The 17,869-nt window shown below is 37.4% G+C and overlaps 1 protein-coding gene across 5 annotated transcripts in view; it reads left to right on the top strand.

Moving 5' to 3' along the window:
• Positions 1-17,869, top strand: part of PPME1 (protein phosphatase methylesterase 1) — a 104,206-nt gene that overhangs the window by 44,721 nt on the left and 41,616 nt on the right. For all 5 annotated transcript variants that reach the window (XM_042906822.1, XM_042906819.1, XM_042906821.1 and 2 more), the window contains 2 exons: positions 5,052-5,145; positions 5,691-5,783. In XM_042906822.1, the coding sequence (XP_042762756.1) occupies positions 5,107-5,145; positions 5,691-5,783 (132 nt within the window). In that variant the 5' untranslated portion in view covers positions 5,052-5,106. The remainder of the gene's footprint in view (positions 1-5,051; positions 5,146-5,690; positions 5,784-17,869) is intronic.

The following is a 17,869-nucleotide window of genomic DNA, read 5'->3' as shown; positions in this document are numbered from 1 at the left end:
TTTTTATTCTTCAACTCTCTCAACTCGGGTATCTCAACTCTCTCAACTTGGGGATCTTTAAAAATTGTCAGTGCATGGGGCGCCTGGGTGGCTCAGTCGGTTAGGCATCCGACTTCAGCTCAGGTCGCAATCTCGCCGTCCGCGAGTTCGAGCCCCGCGTCGGGCTCTGGGCTGATGGCTCAGAGCCTGGAGCTTGCTTCCGATTCTGTGTCTCCCTCTCTCTCTGCCCCTCCCCCGTTCATGCTGTGTCTCAAAAATAAATAAACGTTAAAAAAAAATTGTCAGTGCAGAGACGCCTGGCTAGCTCAGTCGGTTGAGTGTCCCAACTCTTGATTTCGGCTCAGGTCGTGATCCCAGGATCGAGAGATTGAGCCCTACCTCAGGCTCTACGCTGAGCGTGGTGCCTACTTGGGATTCTGTCTCCTTCTTCCACTGCCCTTACCCCGTGTGCGCTCTCTCTCTCCCACTCTCTAAAATTAAAAAGAAATTAGTGCCTAGGCCACACGTCAAGCCATTTGAATCAGTTTCTAGAAGTGAAACCCAAGCATCAGTATTTTTAAAAGTTCCTTTTCTGGATGTGAGGGTGATATGGCTGCGACATCTGTCACCCCATTGATCTCCAGGATTAATTCATCTGATCTGGCTGGCTAGGCAGGCGTCCCCTTCCTCCCTCACCGCTTCATGTGCATCCTTCCAGAAGCTGCGCACTTGGCCGAAGAGGACGATCTTCCCCGATAGAGGAGGATCGTTCTTCAGTCAAGGGTATACAAGTAGCCACGCTCCCCTGCTAAAACCTCTAAACAAGCTCTCAAGGTCCATTTGTAGGAGAATGTCGGGTAGTCAAGCTTTCAAGACTCCAGACACATCCAAGTAAGGCGCTGCACGTGGCAGTCTGCCTTTCTTTAAAAAAAAAAAAAAAAAAGTTCCTTTGGTAAATGTTATTGAACCTGTTCAATGCCAGAAGAGTGTAGATGTTCAATAAATGTTTGACTGTTGAAAGAATACCTAACTGTGCAGTTTCTCCATTGTAATTACAGTATTAAAGTCAACCTAGAGTGGTTTTGTACTAATTTAAGTCTTTAAAAGGGGTTTTGTATTATACTTTGTTCTGCATTTGCCCCCATGGCATATACAGGAAAATGCTTGGCAGGAGGTAATGTTTTGTTGCTGATAGAATTCTGAATTCCCTCCATTACTGAGAAGAATAGGTGTAGAAATAGGATAAGTCTCAAGGTTCCTTTCTTGTGTCTCACCCAAGGTTGAAGATACAGGTTGTAAATAGATATTTATTGGTTATTTTTGTTTTATTTTAAAATAATTTTATTTTTAAAAATAATTTCTGGTTCAAAAATTAAAAGGGGTATACATTGAAAATTGTCCCTCTCATCTTCCAGATATAGTTCCCCTCCCAGAATATATCCGTATTATATCAGTATTCTTCCAGAGGTATTATATATGCACATACTTCCCATTTTACCCAAGTGGTAAAACGCATCATGTTTGTATACTTAACAGTGTATCTCATCCATATACAAAGAATGTTATCAGTATATAATTTCTTCCATCTTTTTATAACTATATTATTTCTGTGTACCACAATTTATTTTAATCTATCACCTGTTGATGGATACTTAAATTGTTACTGATTTTTCTCTATTGAAAACAATGCTACATCAATAGATATGCCATATCTTTGGATAAATTCCTAAAGTTCAAGGTATTGCCAGTTTGTCTTTTGTGAAGGTTGTGTACTGATTAGTTGGGAGATGATGAAAACAACATGAAATAATATGAGGGATTAAAGGTATAAACAAGGAATGGTGATCAAAAATGATTATAGCAGGAGTGTGCCTGGGTGGCTTAGTTGGTTAAATGTCTGACTTTTGATTTCAGCTCAGGTTGTGATCTCATGGGTTCATGAGTTTGAGCCCCACATCGGGCTATGTGCTGACAGTGGAGAGCCTGCTTAGAATTCGCTCTCCCCATCTATCTCTGTTCCTCCCCCCTCCCCAATCTCAAAATAAATAAAAATTTTTAAAAATTATTATAGCAGGAATGATATTAGAGTGACTTGAGAGGATAGGCATGAGCCTATAACTAAGAACAAGGAGAGGGGCGCCTGGGTAGTTTGGTTGGTTAAGCATCTGACTTTGGCTCAGGTCATGATCTCACAGTTCATGGGTTTGAGTCCCACATCAAGCTCTGTGCTGACAGCTTGGAGCCTGGAGCCTGCTTTGGATTCTGTGTCTTCCTCTCTCTCTGTCTGTCCCCTGCTTGCATTCTGTCTCTCCCTCTCTCAAAAATAAATAACATTAAAAAAAATTTTTTTAAAGAGCAAGGAAAGAGAATTAGCAGGTTTTCTGACATATGTACACAGATTATATCTGTGATTAAAATATGCTAATAAACTTCCTAAAATCCTAACATTTTTACTCTTAAATCTATATTTGAACTTTTTAAGACACACTTTTAATGTGATGGTTTCTGTATGAAAACTCCTCATTCTTTAAGAGAAAATACCCCTCGGGATTTATACCTGGGATGCAGGGCTGGTTCAATATCCGCAAAACAATTAACATGATTCATCACATCAATAAAAGAAAGGACAAGAACCATATGATCCTCTCAATAGATGTAGGGAAAGCATTTGACAAACTACAGCATCCTTTCTTCATAAAAACCCTCAAGAAAGTAGGGATAGAAGGAGCATACCTCGACATCATAAAAGCCATATATGAACGACCCAATGCTAATATCATCCTCAATGGGGAAAAACTGAGAGCTTTCCCCCTAAGGTCAGGAACAAGACAGGGATGTCCGCTCTCACCACTGTTATTCAATATAGTATTAGAAGTCTTAGCCTCTGCAATCAGACAACACAAAGAAATAAAAGGCATCCAAATCGGCCAGGAGGAAGTCAAACTTTCACTCTTTGCAGAAGACATGGTACTCTATATGGAAAACCCAAAAGATTACACCAAAAAACTGCTAGAATTGATTCATGAATTGAGCAAAATTGCAGGATATAAAATCAATGCACAGAAATCAGTTGCATTCCTATATACCAACAATGAAGCAACAACAGAAAGAGAAATCAAGGAATCGATCCCATTTACAGTTGCACCAAAAACCATAAAATACCTAGGAATAAATCTAACCAAAGAGGTGAAAAATCTACACACTGAAAACTGTAGAAAGCTTATGAAAGAAATTGAAGAAGACACAAAGAAATGGAAAGAGATTCCATGCTCCTGGATAGGAAGAACAAATATTGTTAAAATGTCGATACTACTCAAAGCAATCTACATATTCAACGCAATCCCTATCAAAGTAACACCGGCATTCTTCACAGAGCTAGAACAAAGAATTGTAAAATTTGTATGGAACCAGAAAAGACCCCAAATAGCCAAAGCAATCTTGAAAAAGAAAACCAAAGCAGGAGGCATCGCAATCCCAGACTTCAAGCTATACTACAAAGCTATAATCATGAAGACAGTATGGTACTGGCACAAGAACAGACACTTAGATCAATGGAATAGAATAGAGAACCCAGAAATGGACTCACAAACGTTATGGGCACCTAATCTTTGACAAAGCAGGAAAGAATATCCAATGGAATAAAGACAGTCTTTTCAGCAAGTGGTGCTGGGAAAACTGGACAGTGACATGCAGAAGAATGAACCCAGACCACTTTCTTACACCATACACAAAAATAAACTCAAAAGAGATGAAAGACCTAAATCTAAGACCTAATCTAGATTTAGACCTAAATCTAAAGGAAGCCATCAAAATCCTCAAGGAGAAAGCAGGCAAAGACCTCTTTGATCTTGGCCACAGCAACTTCTTACTCAGCACGTCTCTGGAGGCAAGGGAAACAAAAGCAAAAATGAACTGCTGGGACCTCATCAAAATAAAAAGCTTCTGCACAGTGAAGGAAACAATCCGCAAAACTAAAAGGCAACCGACAGAATGGGAGAAGATATTTGCAAATGACATATCAGATATAGAGTTAGTATCCAAAATCTACAAAGAACTTATCAAACTCAACACCCAAAAAACAAATAATCTAGTGAGAAATGGGCAAAAGATATGAATAGACACTTCTCCAAGGAAGACATCCAGATGGCCAACCGACATATGAAAAAATGCTCAACATCTCTCATCATCAGGGAAATACAAATCAAAACCACAATGAGATACCACCTTACACCTGTCAGAATGGCTAACATTAACAACTCAGGCAACAACAGATGTCAGCGAGGATGCGGAGAATGAGGATCTCTTTTGCATTGTCGGTGGCAATGCAAGCTGGTGCAGCCACTCTGGAAAACAGTATGGAGGTTCCTCAAAAAACTAAAAATAGAACTACCCTACGACCCAGCAATTGCACTACTAGACATTTATCCAAGGGATACAGGTGTGCTGTTTCGAAGGGACACATGCACACCCATGTTTATAGCAGCACTATCAACAATAGCCAAAGTATGGAAAGAGCCCAAATGTCCATCATGGATGAATGGATAAAGAAGATGTGGAGTATCTTCTTTACAATGGAGTATTACTCAGCAATCAAGAATGAAATCTTGCCATTTGCAACTATGTGAATGGAACTGGAGGGTATTATGCTAAGTGAAATTAGTCAGAGAAAGACAAAAATCATATGACTTCACTCATATAAGGACTTTAAGAGACAAAAGAGATGAACATAAGGGAAGGGAAACAAAAATAATATAAAAACAGGGAGGGAGACAAAACATAAGAGACTGTTAAATACGGGGAACAAACTGACGGTTGCTGGAGGGATTGTGGGAGGGGGGATGGGCTAAATGGGTAAGGGGCGTTAAGGAATCTACTCCTGAAATCATTGCTTCACTATATACTAACTAGTTTGGATGTAAATTTTAAAAAATAAAAAATAAAATTAAAAAAAAAGAGAAAATACCCCTGCCTGCAGTTTTCATTTCAGATTTACATTTAGCATTTGTTGATCAAGATTTTATCTTTTCATGCATAACTATACTTGAACTCTCTCTCTCTCTTTTTTTCCTTAGCCCTGGAAGAAAGCGAGACTTTTCCCCTGTTTCTTGGAGTCAGTACTTTGAGTCCATGGAAGATGTAGAAGTAGAGAATGAAACTGGCAAGGATATATCCTTTACAAAATGACTTATTCTTTAACAAGTTTATAATGTTGTCTAAGAAGACATGTCAATTTCTAAAATGTTCTTTCTCCCTGCTGTTTATTTCATTTTTGTTCCCTACCTGTTCTTTGTAAAGCATGAAATTTAACCTGTAAGTCTGTGCCAACGTCTTACATGGATAAAATTGTCTAATGCGTGGGGAAAGAAGAATTAAATTCCTAAAACTGGTGTATCTCTTAAGGGCACAGGGGGAGGTTTCATGAATCAAGTGAGTTGAATCAGTTTGGCATCTAGAAACTAGGGACTATGTCCTCATTAGGGCAAAGGGAATCTTTTTTTGTTTGCTCATTGAAAAAGTGGTCATACAGGCTCCATCCTTCAAAAACAGGTTTGGTGTTTCAGAAACTTGTATTTAAGTGTCTCTTAAGTTTGTAAGTCTGTAGCTTTGCATAGAGTGTTGTACTGCCTGAGTTTTCTAGTCAGTATTATGATAAAATAATCAAAAACTTCAGTGAGGAAATGCTTAGATATGTTATCTTTAACTATTCATACACTTTTCGAGTTTACAAGAGTGGTTCAGAGGGTCCTGTCCTACTCCTTCTGCATGGAGGAGGCCATTCTGCCCTATCCTGGGCTGTGTTCACGGTAAGTAAGTAGTTGATAGTAATATTTGATGTTATCACAATGATTGTTTACTTCTGGATGAATTTGACTTACCTAACTCTTTATTCTGTGCTCACTCATATAGCTTGATATAAGAAGGTTAGGGATGCGAGTTGATTCAAAATATTTGTTATGGTAGGCCCAAGATCACCTGTTTTTTAAAGTTCTTAACTGGGATGAGCTTAGTGCGTGAATTCTTCAAATATTTTATAAAATGTTGTGTATATATTGCATTAGGATAAGGGAGATGGAATTTGTCCCTGATCATATGTAGGGGTCTGTATCTAAATAACTTAAGTAAGAGATAAGCAGAAATAATCTACTCAGGTACTTTAGATAGATATAATGTCTATCCTTTATTTGTCTCCTTCATTGAGTGTAGTGTAGTACTTTACACATAGAGATGTTCCATAAATATTTGGAAGATTTTCCTTTTTTATTTTTATTTAAAAAAAAATTTTATGTTTATTTGTTTATTTTGAGAGAGCGAGCAGGGGATGGGCAGAGAGAGAGGGAGACAGAGAATCCCTCTCATGAACTGTGAGATCATGACCTGATCTGAAATCAAGAATTATGGCCAACTAAGTGGCCCAGGTGCCCCTTCCTTCTTTTTTATAATAATGCTTTATATTTTAATGGTACTTGTGAGCTACTGGGAAGTAAACCCTGGTCCAGAGTAGAGGATGTATATCTGTGTGAATGCTACCAGTTCTAGATCTTTCTGATATGCTTAACTCTATGCAAGGAGAGATACTGCTGAGGAAAATACTAGCAACGTTCCATCTAAAATGAAATTGTCATCTTTTCTTGTGTATATCAAGCAGATGTACATATTTCTTTACTTACCACCTGGGAGTCTGAAGGACAGAAAATGGGAGCAAGTGGGAATGATGTACTAGATAACGGATCTAGATGGCTATGGAGTTTAGGAGTGCCCTGAACATACCATTTTGTTCCTGGCAGCAGGATTATTGGGAATAGTTCTCACAACATAGGCACCTACTCATCTGTTACTAAATTACTAAATGATCTGATTCCTATCTTATTTGCTACTTCCTTTCTCCTACCTTAGGACATAGCTGTTTGATTTGCCCGTAAGTCCCAGGCTCTTTCATCTCCCTACACCTGTGTTGTCTAATAGAAATATAATGCAAGCCATAGATGTAATCTTTTTTGCCACATATGTAATTTAAAATCTAGTAGGGACATAAAATAGCTACAAAGAAGGAGGTGAAGTTATTTTTAATAATATATATTTTATTTAACTCACTGTACCCAAAGTATTATTTCAACAGGTAATCAATATAAAAATTACTATTGAGATATTTCACTCCATTTTTTTATACTGTCTTTGAAAATCAGTGTGTATTTTAGGCACTTATAACACATCTCAGTTTGGACTACCCACATTTCAAGTCCTTAATAGCATTGCTTTGATCATTTACATTCTTCAACTAGATAGCTTTTTTGGAGGTTTAGATCATGGCTTATTTATGCCTGGCACATAATTGTATGCTCAAGGAATGTTTCTTGAACGAACAAGTAACAGCATCACACACCTGTTCCTAATGTAGCAGCTGTAGTAGTAAATGTACTCCGGTTGCCCGGTACTTCTGGTGGTCAGAGCCACCAGAAATTGTTCATGTACTATGACTTGGCTGGCTCTGCTCTAAACTAGTACACTGTCACTGGGCAGCTAACACCAAGACATGGAAGGAAAGAAATGTGTGACTGCAGAGGGGAAAGAAGCTCCCTCTTAATTGGTGTGTCACATTCATACAACAGAGTTGAAACTTGCTAGGGATAGTGACTCCAGGCTCTACCTCGTAAGAAATTTGGCAAAAAGTAATGTTTGGTTAGGAAAAGCTTTATTCCAAGGACAGTAGATAGTGGGTCACAAGATTTTATAAAATTTTGATGAGAATTACCTATGTAAGCCAATAGTAGTCTCACTATATTCTTTGAACTTTTGATCTGCTAATATCAAGAGTCCCTAGGACTCTAATATAAAATCAGAGCTAATGTTACCTAGTTGAGTGTTCAGAGTCCTTAGAGATGAGGGATCTGCATAGGGCTAGAACAGATTCCCTGTAAAACAGCTATTGCTTTTGACACTAAGGGAAGGAAAAATGAAGTAGGAATTGGAAGATGTGATTTCTAGTCCCAGTTTTGCCAGTATTGGTAATATATCCTTGAAGAAGCTACTTAAACCATTGAGCAAGCCATGTAAACTTTTATTCTCCAAATAGTCTTACATTTCAAGGTTTCCTTGAAAATTATGTAAAATAATGGAATATGAAAACTGTAAATTTTAAAGTCATGTATAAATATCCTAATAAGTGATTTGTTGACATATATCGATAATAAATATTTTTATCTCATAGGTAGAAACAAGTAATATGGAAAGTGCCTGGCATAGAGGAGGGGATTGATAAATAGCTGCTGACGTTGTTATACTTGTTATTGTAGAGGATACTCTAGTTCTTCTTTTACCAAAGTGTATTCTACAGATTACAAATCCCATGAGATATTAATGAAATAGGGTTTTTGTGATTAAATGAGTTTAAGAAATATTACATACAATGTTCTCTTATCTCTCAGAAATTCACTATATATCAGTACGTTACTAAAGCCTTAGGCATGTTCTTCTAAGTTAATCTATTTCATTTCAACTGTCTTCTAAATGTATTCTATCACTCAGTTCCTTTTTTCTTCTTTTTTTAATGTTTATTTATTTCTTTCGAGAGAGACAAGGGACAGAGCAGCAAGTGAAGGATGGGCAAAGGGAAAGAATCCCAAGCAGGTTCTGTGCTGTCAGTACAGATCAACATGGGTCTTGATCTCATGAACTGTGAGATCATGACCTGAACTGAAATCAAGAGTCTGGACATTTAACCGACTGAGCCACCCAGGCACCCCTCAATTCCTTTTTTCTAAAAACATCTATTAGCATTCCAAAACTTTGCGAAAGTTTTTCATAGATAGGTCATTATGCCCCAGTTGTTTACCTGGTTTACTTATATAATCAAGGAAATTCTCTACTACTCAACTTAATGGCTTGGGCTTTTACTGGCTAAATTTACCTGCCCTTTTTTGTTGTTATTCTTGACAGTGTACCAGCCTGCTAAATGAGTTTATATGTGACAGTGCTTTAAAAATAAGAATGGCTATGTAAACATTAGTGCTGTGGCAACTGACTTGACTCCAGAGGTCATATTTTCGTAAACACTAGAACATGATCCAGTAGGCAGCCATGTCAAACAGCAGGAACAGACCCAAGTACCTTATAATCATGAGAAGCAGAATTTCCCTCAGACATCAACCCAGATGATAATTGGTAAAATAAGGTAGTAAAATAGAAACAAAAAGGCACTAGCATAGCAGGAGGATGAGTGTATTAACAACCAAAAGAAGACAGGGAACAACTGTGATTGATATTTGGGATGCTAGATCATGAGATCCTTGACAGAACTGTGCCTCATTCACTCTTAATATGACAGCATACAGGACCTGTGTTGGGAGTTGTTGCTCAATAGTTATTCCTTGAGTAAGTTAACATCAGTCTTGAACAATTAAGAAAAGGTTAAATTTTGTACATTGTATCCTGTTTGAGAAAGAAGAAAAGATGTAATTATCCTAAAGATTTTGTCAAATGTTAGTAAGCCGTTTACATATGGCTGATACATAAGGAAGTTATATAACATGGTTAGAATCCCAAACACAGGATATGCGACACTAAGGACATGAAGAAACAATTCATGGAGAACAAACAGGAGAAAGTTCATCCTCACTAGTAATCAGATATGATTAACATAGGAGGTATCATTTGTTTTTGATATCAAATTAATATTATCCAAAACTAATTCTCAGTGTTGGCAAAGGCACTAGAAAACAAATACATTCTAATTTTTTTTAATGTTTATTTATTTTTTGAGAGACAGAGCATGAGTGGGGGAGGAGCAGAGAGAAAGGGAGACACAGAATCTAAATCAGGCTCAGGCTCAGGCTGTGAGCTGGCAGCACAGAGCCCAACACAGGGCTTGAACCCACAAGTCGTGAGATCATGACCTGAGCTGAAGTCGCATGCTTAACCAACCGAGCCACCCAGCTGCCCCAATAAGAAATGTTCTAATGCTGCTCTTTTGTGCATATAAGCTTCATAAGAAAAACAAAATAAGGGTTAGCTTGGTGAAAGCCAGGGTCAGTGGTGTGTGTGGTTTAGAGGGTCCAACTCTTTATTTCAGCTCAGGTCATGATCTCACAGTTCATGATATTGAGCCCCACATCAGGCTCCACGCTCACAGTGTGGAGCCTACTTGGGATTCTCTCAGTCTCTCTCTCTCTCTGTCTCTGCCCCTCCCTCACTCGTGTATGCGCACATGCTCTTTTTCTCTCTCAAACTTTAAAAAAAAGAAAAATATGAGAGTTTACTCTTTAATAAGATCAACCAATCAGGAAATAACTTGTTAAATCCCTGCTTTTTACCAGGCATAATGTTAGGTGGTATGGATACAGTAGAGAATTAAACACATCCTATCCTCTTGTTCATATGATGTTTTAAATCTAATGGGAAAGATAGGAAAAATGAAGATGGCACATGTAAACAAATAACACAGCAAAAAAATTAAGCAGCTTTCATCTCAAACAGATTGGGGTTTGAATTTCAAAACAACTTAATCTGTCAGGCTTTTGTTTCTCAGTCTGTAAATGTGTATAATAACACCTAAGTCAGTAGGGAAATTGTGAGAATAAATAAAAGATATGAGTGAGCCTCTTGATAAAGTGTTTGACTCAAGCACTCAGTTTTAGACAAATTTACAGCATCTCTGTACAAGATACAAAAGTAACAGAGGAGGAAATTATTAACTCTGGTGATGATTGAGGGGACTATAAGGAAGGTTTCATAAGAGAGAAGACATCTGAACTAGATTTTGAAGACTGAATAGAAGTTGGATTATAAAGAAAGCATTCCAAGGAGAGAGAAATGTAAAAGCAGTGAAAACTGTAACAATGAAGTGTGTTTTGGAAATTATCAGTAGCTTGAGTACAGAGTATGAGGATAGTGAGAAGGGAAAGAGGTGCCTAGAGATCATAGGGGAAAAATTATGGGAGGACCTTTTGTATCAGGAAGTACACCTTATCCTTTAGTTCAGGGTAATAGTAGATACCTGTTTTTAATTTTTTTTTTTTTTAACGTTTATTTATTTTTTGGGACAGAGAGAGACAGAGCATGAATGGGGGAGGGGCAGAGAGAGAGGAAGACACAGAATCGGAAGCAGGCTCCAGGCTCTGAGCCATTAGCCCAGAGCCCGACGCGGGGCTCGAACTTATGGACCGCGAGATCGTGACCTGAGCCGAAGTCGGACGCCCAACCGACTGAGCCACCCAGGCTCAGATACCTGTTTTTAAACACTTCCCCCATCCATATCCACATTAAGTATATCTTAGGATGTCAAAATTGGCAAGGGGTATGTAAAGTATGTTTAGTTTGAAATAATCACAAACATATCCAGACTGGGAAGTTCTGGGAAGTTGAGTATTTTGATATACCTCTACCTACTTCTAATTGAGTGTCACAGTTATAGGCAATAAGTTATTGAAGGGTGTTAGTCAAGATACTACTATAGCTAATGGATTGGGCCAGAGACACAAATGGAGGCAGGCAGACTAGTTAAAAGACTATTCTTGTATTACACAATTCTAAATATTTGCTATCTTGTGAAATGTTAATTTCTCCCCAGAAGGAGAAAGTTCAATTAATTTTTTTCACCATGTAAAAACACTACTTAGACTGGTACTGTTTTAAGCAGCCCAATTTATTTATGAATGTAGCATCAGTCTAATACTAAAACTAGGCCACAAAAATGCAGGAAAACTATGAGCCAGTTTCAATTTCAATTATCAAATAGATGCAAAATCCTAAATAACAGCAGATTGAATCCAGTAGTATAGTAAAATAATAAATAGATTAGAAAATCTATCAGTATAAGGGTGCTTGGGTGACTCAGTCAGTTAAGTGTCCAACTCTTGATTTCAGCTCAGGTCATGGTCAGTTCGTGAGATTGAGCCCCACATCAGGCTCTGTGCTGACAGTGTGGAGCCTACTTGGGATTCTCTCTCTCTCTCTCTCTCTCTCTCTCCCTCTCCCTCTCCCTCTCCCTCTCCCTCTCCCTCTCCCTCTCCCTCTCCCTCTCCCTCTCCCTCTCCCTGTCTCCCCCCCCCGCCCCTCTCTTTGCCCCTCCCGCTCATTCTGTCTTTCTCTTTCAAAATAAATAAACATTTAAAAAAAAAAAAAAAAGAACATCTATCAGTGTAATTAATCTCTTGCTTAACTTGATACCCAAAACAGGACTTGATCAAATACAGTACCCACTTAGGTTGCAAACTTCTGGCACCTGGGAATAAGTGAATAACTTCTTTTTTTGTTTTTTAATTTAATTTATTTTTTTTAATTTACATCCAAGTTAGTTAGCATATAGTGCAACAATGATTTCAGGAGTAGATTCCTTAATGCCCCTTACCCATTTAGCCCAACCCCCTCCCACAACCCCTCCAGTAACCCTCTGTTTGTTCTCCATATTTAAGAGTCTCTTATGTTTTGTCCCCTTCCCTGTTTTTATATTATTTTTGCTTCCCTTCCCTTATGTTCATCTGTTTTGCATCTTAAAGTCCTCATATGAGTGAAGTCATATGATATTTGTCTTTCTCTGACTAATTTCGCTTAGCGTGATACCCTCTAGTTGCATCCATGTAGTTGCACATGGCAAGATTTCATTCTTTTTGATTGCCAAATAATACTCCATTGTGTATACATACCACATCTTCTTTATCCATAAGTGAATAACTTCCTTAACTTTATTGAATTTATATACCAAAAAATTATATAAATATACTTAGTGGTGTATATTTAGATACTTTATAGTATATATTAGACACTTTCCTTTAAAGTCAGGGACAAGATAGGGGTAATTTTTCCAACATTATACTGGAGATTCTGGCTAAACAATAAAACTAGGAAGAAAAATGAGTTTTAAAGACTTGAAAAGAATGAGAATTGTCATTACTTACAAATATTATTGTCTTTCTAGAATATCAAGGAAAATCAACTGAAAAACTAGTTAAGCCTTAGTTTACAAGGTCAGTATCTTAAAATCTGCCTTTTCTAAGTTGGGAAATATCACAGGAAAAATGATCCTATTCATGAAAGCAACAAAACTATAAAATCTGGGAATAAGCCTTACTTAAAAAAAAAAAATAGCATAAGATATTTATTGAGAAAACATTAAACTTCACAGAATCATGTTCCTGTATGTTCTGACAAACTTGTTAAAATCTCACTTGGGTTTTTCATGAGACTTTATCAACAAACTCTAAAATACACACAGAAAAATAAATGCCTGATAATGACCAAGATAATTTTGAAAAAGTGCGAAGGGACTTGCCCTCTCAGATATGAAAACATACTCTAAAACTATCAATAGTGTGGTATTGGCAGAAAGAATCAAGAAATAAATCCATGTATAAAACACAAGTTAATATACCATAAAAATAACAATCCAAATGGATTTAACTACCAAATTAAAAAAAACAAACCTTAAGAACGTATATGATGTTGGGGCAGGGCTTTTTAAAGTTAACCACAAGAAGTAAAAGCCATAAAACCCACAGACCGTGAGATCATGACCTGAGCTGAAGTCGGACGCCCAACTGACTAAGCCACCCAAGTGCCCAATGTTTATTTTTGAGAGAGAGAGGGACAGAATACGACTTGGGGAAGGGCAGAGAGAGAGGGAGATACAGAATCCAAAGCAGGCTCCAGGCTCTGAGCCGTCAGCACAGCTCAAATCCACAAACCGTGACATCATGACTGAGCCAAAGTCAGATGCTTAACTGACTGAGCCACCCAGATGCCCCAGCAAAAGTAGTTCTAAGAGAGAAGTATATAGCAATACAGGCCTATCTCAAGAAACAAGAAAAAAGCTCAAACAATCTAATCCTCACCTGAAGGAACTAGAAAAAAGAGCAAAGCCCAAGGTGAGTAGAAGAAAGAAAATAATAAAGATCAAAGCAGAAATAAAAGACCTAGAGACTAAAAGAATAGAAAAAAAATCAGTCAAACCAAGAGCTGGTACTTTGAAAAGATAACAAAAATTGACAGACTCTTAACCAGACTCATCAAGAAAAAATAGGACCCAAATAGGTAAAATCAGCAATCAGAGAAGTAACAGCTGATACCACAGAAATACAAAGGACTGTAAGAAAATACTATGAAAAATCATATGCCAACAAACTGGACAACCTAGAAGAAATGGATAAATTTCTAGAAACATACAGTCTTCCAAAACTGGACCAGGAAGAAATAGAAAACCTGAATAGACCAATTACAAGAAATGAAATTGAGGGACACCTGGGTGGCTCAGTTGGTTGAGTGTCTGACTCTAATTTTGGCTCAGGTCATGATCTCACAGTTCATGGGTTTGAACCCCTGCCTCATGCTCAGTGTTGACAGCAGGGGGCCTGCTTGGGATTCTCTCTCCCTCTCTCTCTGCCTCTCTCCCGCTTGAGCACACTCTTGTTTTCTCTCAATAAATAAATAAACTTAAAAAAAAAAAAAGAAGAAGAAATGAAATTGAATCAGTAATCTAAAAACTACCAGAAAATAAAAGTCCAGGACCAATTGGATTCACAAGTGAATTCCACCAGACATTCAAAGAAGAGTTAATACCCATTCTCCTCAAAGAATTCCAAAAAAATAGAAGAGGAAGGAAAGCTTCCAAATATATTCTACAAGGCCAGCATTGTCCTGATACAAAAATCAGACAAAGACACTACAAAAAAAAAAGCCTGTGGACCAACAGCCGTGATGAACATAGATGCAAAAGTCCTTAAAAAAATACAAGCTTACAGCATACAGCAATAAATTAAAAGGATCATTCAGCACAATCAGGTGGGACTTATCCCTGGGATGCAGGGATGGTTCAGTATTCACAAATCAGTCAACATCATATACCACATCAACAAAACGAAGAATAAAAATCATGACCATCTTAATAGATGCAGAGAAAGCATTTAACAAGACTAACATCTATTCATGATAAAAACTCAATAAAATGGGGTTAGAGGGAACATACCTCAACATAATAAAGACCATATATGGAAAACCCACAGCTAACATCATATTCAGTAATGAAAAACTGAAAGCTTTCTCTCTAAGATCAGGAACAAGACAAAGATTCCACTCTAACCATTTTTATTCAACATAGTAGAAGTCCTAGCCATAGCAATCATGCAAGAAAAATAAGAGGCATCCATATTCGTAAAGAAGTTAAATTGTCACTGTTTACAGATGACATACTATATATATAGAAAACTCTAAAAATTCCACTAAAAACTACTAGAAGTAATAAATGAATTCAGTAAAGTGGCAAGATACAAAATACCCAGAAATTGGTAGCATTTCTATTCACTAACAGTGAAGTGACAAAAAGAGACTTTAAAAATACTATTTACAGTTAATACCAAAAAGAATAAAATACTTAATAAACTTAACCAAAGAGGTGAAAGACCTGTACTCTGAAAAATATAAAACACTAGTGAGAGAAATTGAAGATGACACAAACAAATGGAAAGATACTCCCTGCTTATGGATTGGAACAATTAATATTGTCAAAATATCCTTATTACCCAAAGCAATCTACAGATTCAGTGCAGTCACTATCAAAATACCAGCAGCATTTTTCACAAAACTAGAACAATAATACTAAAACTTGTATGGGTCTCCAGAAGACACCAAATAGCCAAAGAAATCCTGAGAAAGGTACCACAATTACAGATTTCAAGATGTGCTACAAAGCTGTAGTAGTCAAAACAGTATGATACTGGCACAAAAACTGACACATAGAGTGGCGCCTGGGTGGCTCAGTTGGTTAAGCGCTAGACTCCTGATGCTGGCTCAGGTCATGATCTTATGGTTGTGAGATTGAGCCCTATGTTGGGCTCTGCACTGGCATGGAGCCTGCTTGGGATTCTCTCTCCCCCTCTAACCCTCCCCACTTGCTCGCTCTCTCTCTCTCTCTCTCAAAAAAAAAAAAAAAAATAGACACATAGATCAATGGAACAAGATAGAGACCCCACAAATAAACCTCATGTATATATGTAAATGTCATATATACGGTCAATCTATGATAAAGTGGGAAAGAATATATAATAGGGGAAAGAGTCTTTTCATAAATGGTACTGGGAAAACTGGACTATTTTCTGGCACCATACATAAAAATAATCTCAAAATGGGTTAAAGACCTAAATGTGAGACCCGAAACCATAAAAAATCCTAGAAGAGAACACAGGCAGTAATTTCTCTGACCTCAGTCATAACAACATATTTTTGAGGTGGGGAGGGGCAGAGGGAGAAAGAGAATCCTAAGCAGGCTCCATGCTCAGCTCAGAGCCCAATGCAGGGCACAATCTCATGACTGTGAGATCATGACCTGATCTGAAATCAGGAGTCAGATGCTTAACCAACTGAACCACCCAGGTGTCCCTGAACATTTTTTAGGTAAGTCTCCTACGTCAAGGGAACCAAAGCAAAAATAAACTATTAGAACTACATCAAAATAAAAAAGCTTTTGGAAAGCAAAGGAAACCATCAACAAAACAAAAGGATGGTTGTCTCCTACTGAATGGAAGATATTTGCAAATGATATATCTAATAAAGGTTTAATATCCAAAAATATATAAAGAATTCCTATAACTTGACCAAAAAACAGTCCAATTAAAAAATGGGCAGAAGACCTGAATAGACATTTTTCTAATGAAGACATACAGATGGCCAATAGACACATGAAAAGATACTGAACATCACCAATGATCAGGAAAATGCAAATCTAAACCACTATGGGGTATCACCTCACACCTGTTGCAGTCACTAAAATCAAGAAGACAAGAAACAAGGAGTGTTAGGATGTGGAGAAAAGGAAACCCTCAGGCACTGTTGGTGAGAATGTAAATTGGTATAGCTACTGTGGAAAGCAGTATTGAGGTTCCTCAAAAAACTAAAAACAGAAATAACATATGATCCAAGAATTCCACTATTAAGTATTTACCTAGGGAAAACAAAAACACTGGTTCAAAAAGATACATGCACCCCTTATGTTTATTGCAGTATTATTTACAGTAGCCAAGACATGTAAGCAACCTAAGAGTCCATCAGTAGATGAATGGGTAAGGAAAATGTGGTATACAAAGGAATATTACACAACCATAAGAAAGGATGAGATCTGCCATTTCAGGCAACATGGATGGACCTTGAGGGTGTTATGCTAAGTGAATTAAGTCAGACTGAGAAAGGTAAATACCATATGATACCACTCACAAATGGAGGCCAACAAATGAATAAATAAAAAGCAGAATCAGAACTATAAATACCAAGAATAAACTGTTGATTACCAGAGGGAAAGGGGGACACTGGGCAAAATGGGTGAAGGGGAGAGGGAGATACAGGTCTCCAGTTATGGGATGAGTAGGTCACGGGAATAAAAAGCATAGCATAAGGTCAGCAGTCAATGATATTGTAATGGGACAGATGGTGGCTATACTTATGAACATAGCATAATATATAAACCTGTCAAATCACTAAGGTGTATACCTGAATCTGATGTGACATTATAAATCAACTACACTAAAAAAAAAGAAAAGAAGAGTGGTCAGATAAGTCTAGTTCTTAAATAGCTGCATTTCATTGAAACATTCCAAAAGTGGGAAAGTTGTACCATTTGAGACAAGATCTGGAATGACTATTATGGATGTGCTCTGACACTTTTTCATTACTTATGAAACGTGTTGAATTTACTTTGTTCTTTTATTGTTTCCTATTCTTAATTTGCCACACTAGGATATACACATCATGAGAACAGGAACATTGCCTGTCTTTTTCATACCGCAACCCCATTATGCAATTGGTGCCAGATTTTTATAAGCTATAGAAAGATTTGTTAAATAAGTGAATGGAAAAATCAATTTTATAACATTATTGTCAGTGTTTTCTGACAGGCACATAAGATTATAAATTA

Source organism: Panthera leo, chromosome D1 (genome assembly GCF_018350215.1).
Source record: "Panthera leo isolate Ple1 chromosome D1, P.leo_Ple1_pat1.1, whole genome shotgun sequence".
NCBI classification, from domain to species: domain Eukaryota; kingdom Metazoa; phylum Chordata; class Mammalia; order Carnivora; family Felidae; genus Panthera; species Panthera leo.
The sequence above is the reverse complement of the archived record's forward strand: the minus strand, read 5'-3'. Positions and strand labels throughout refer to the sequence as shown.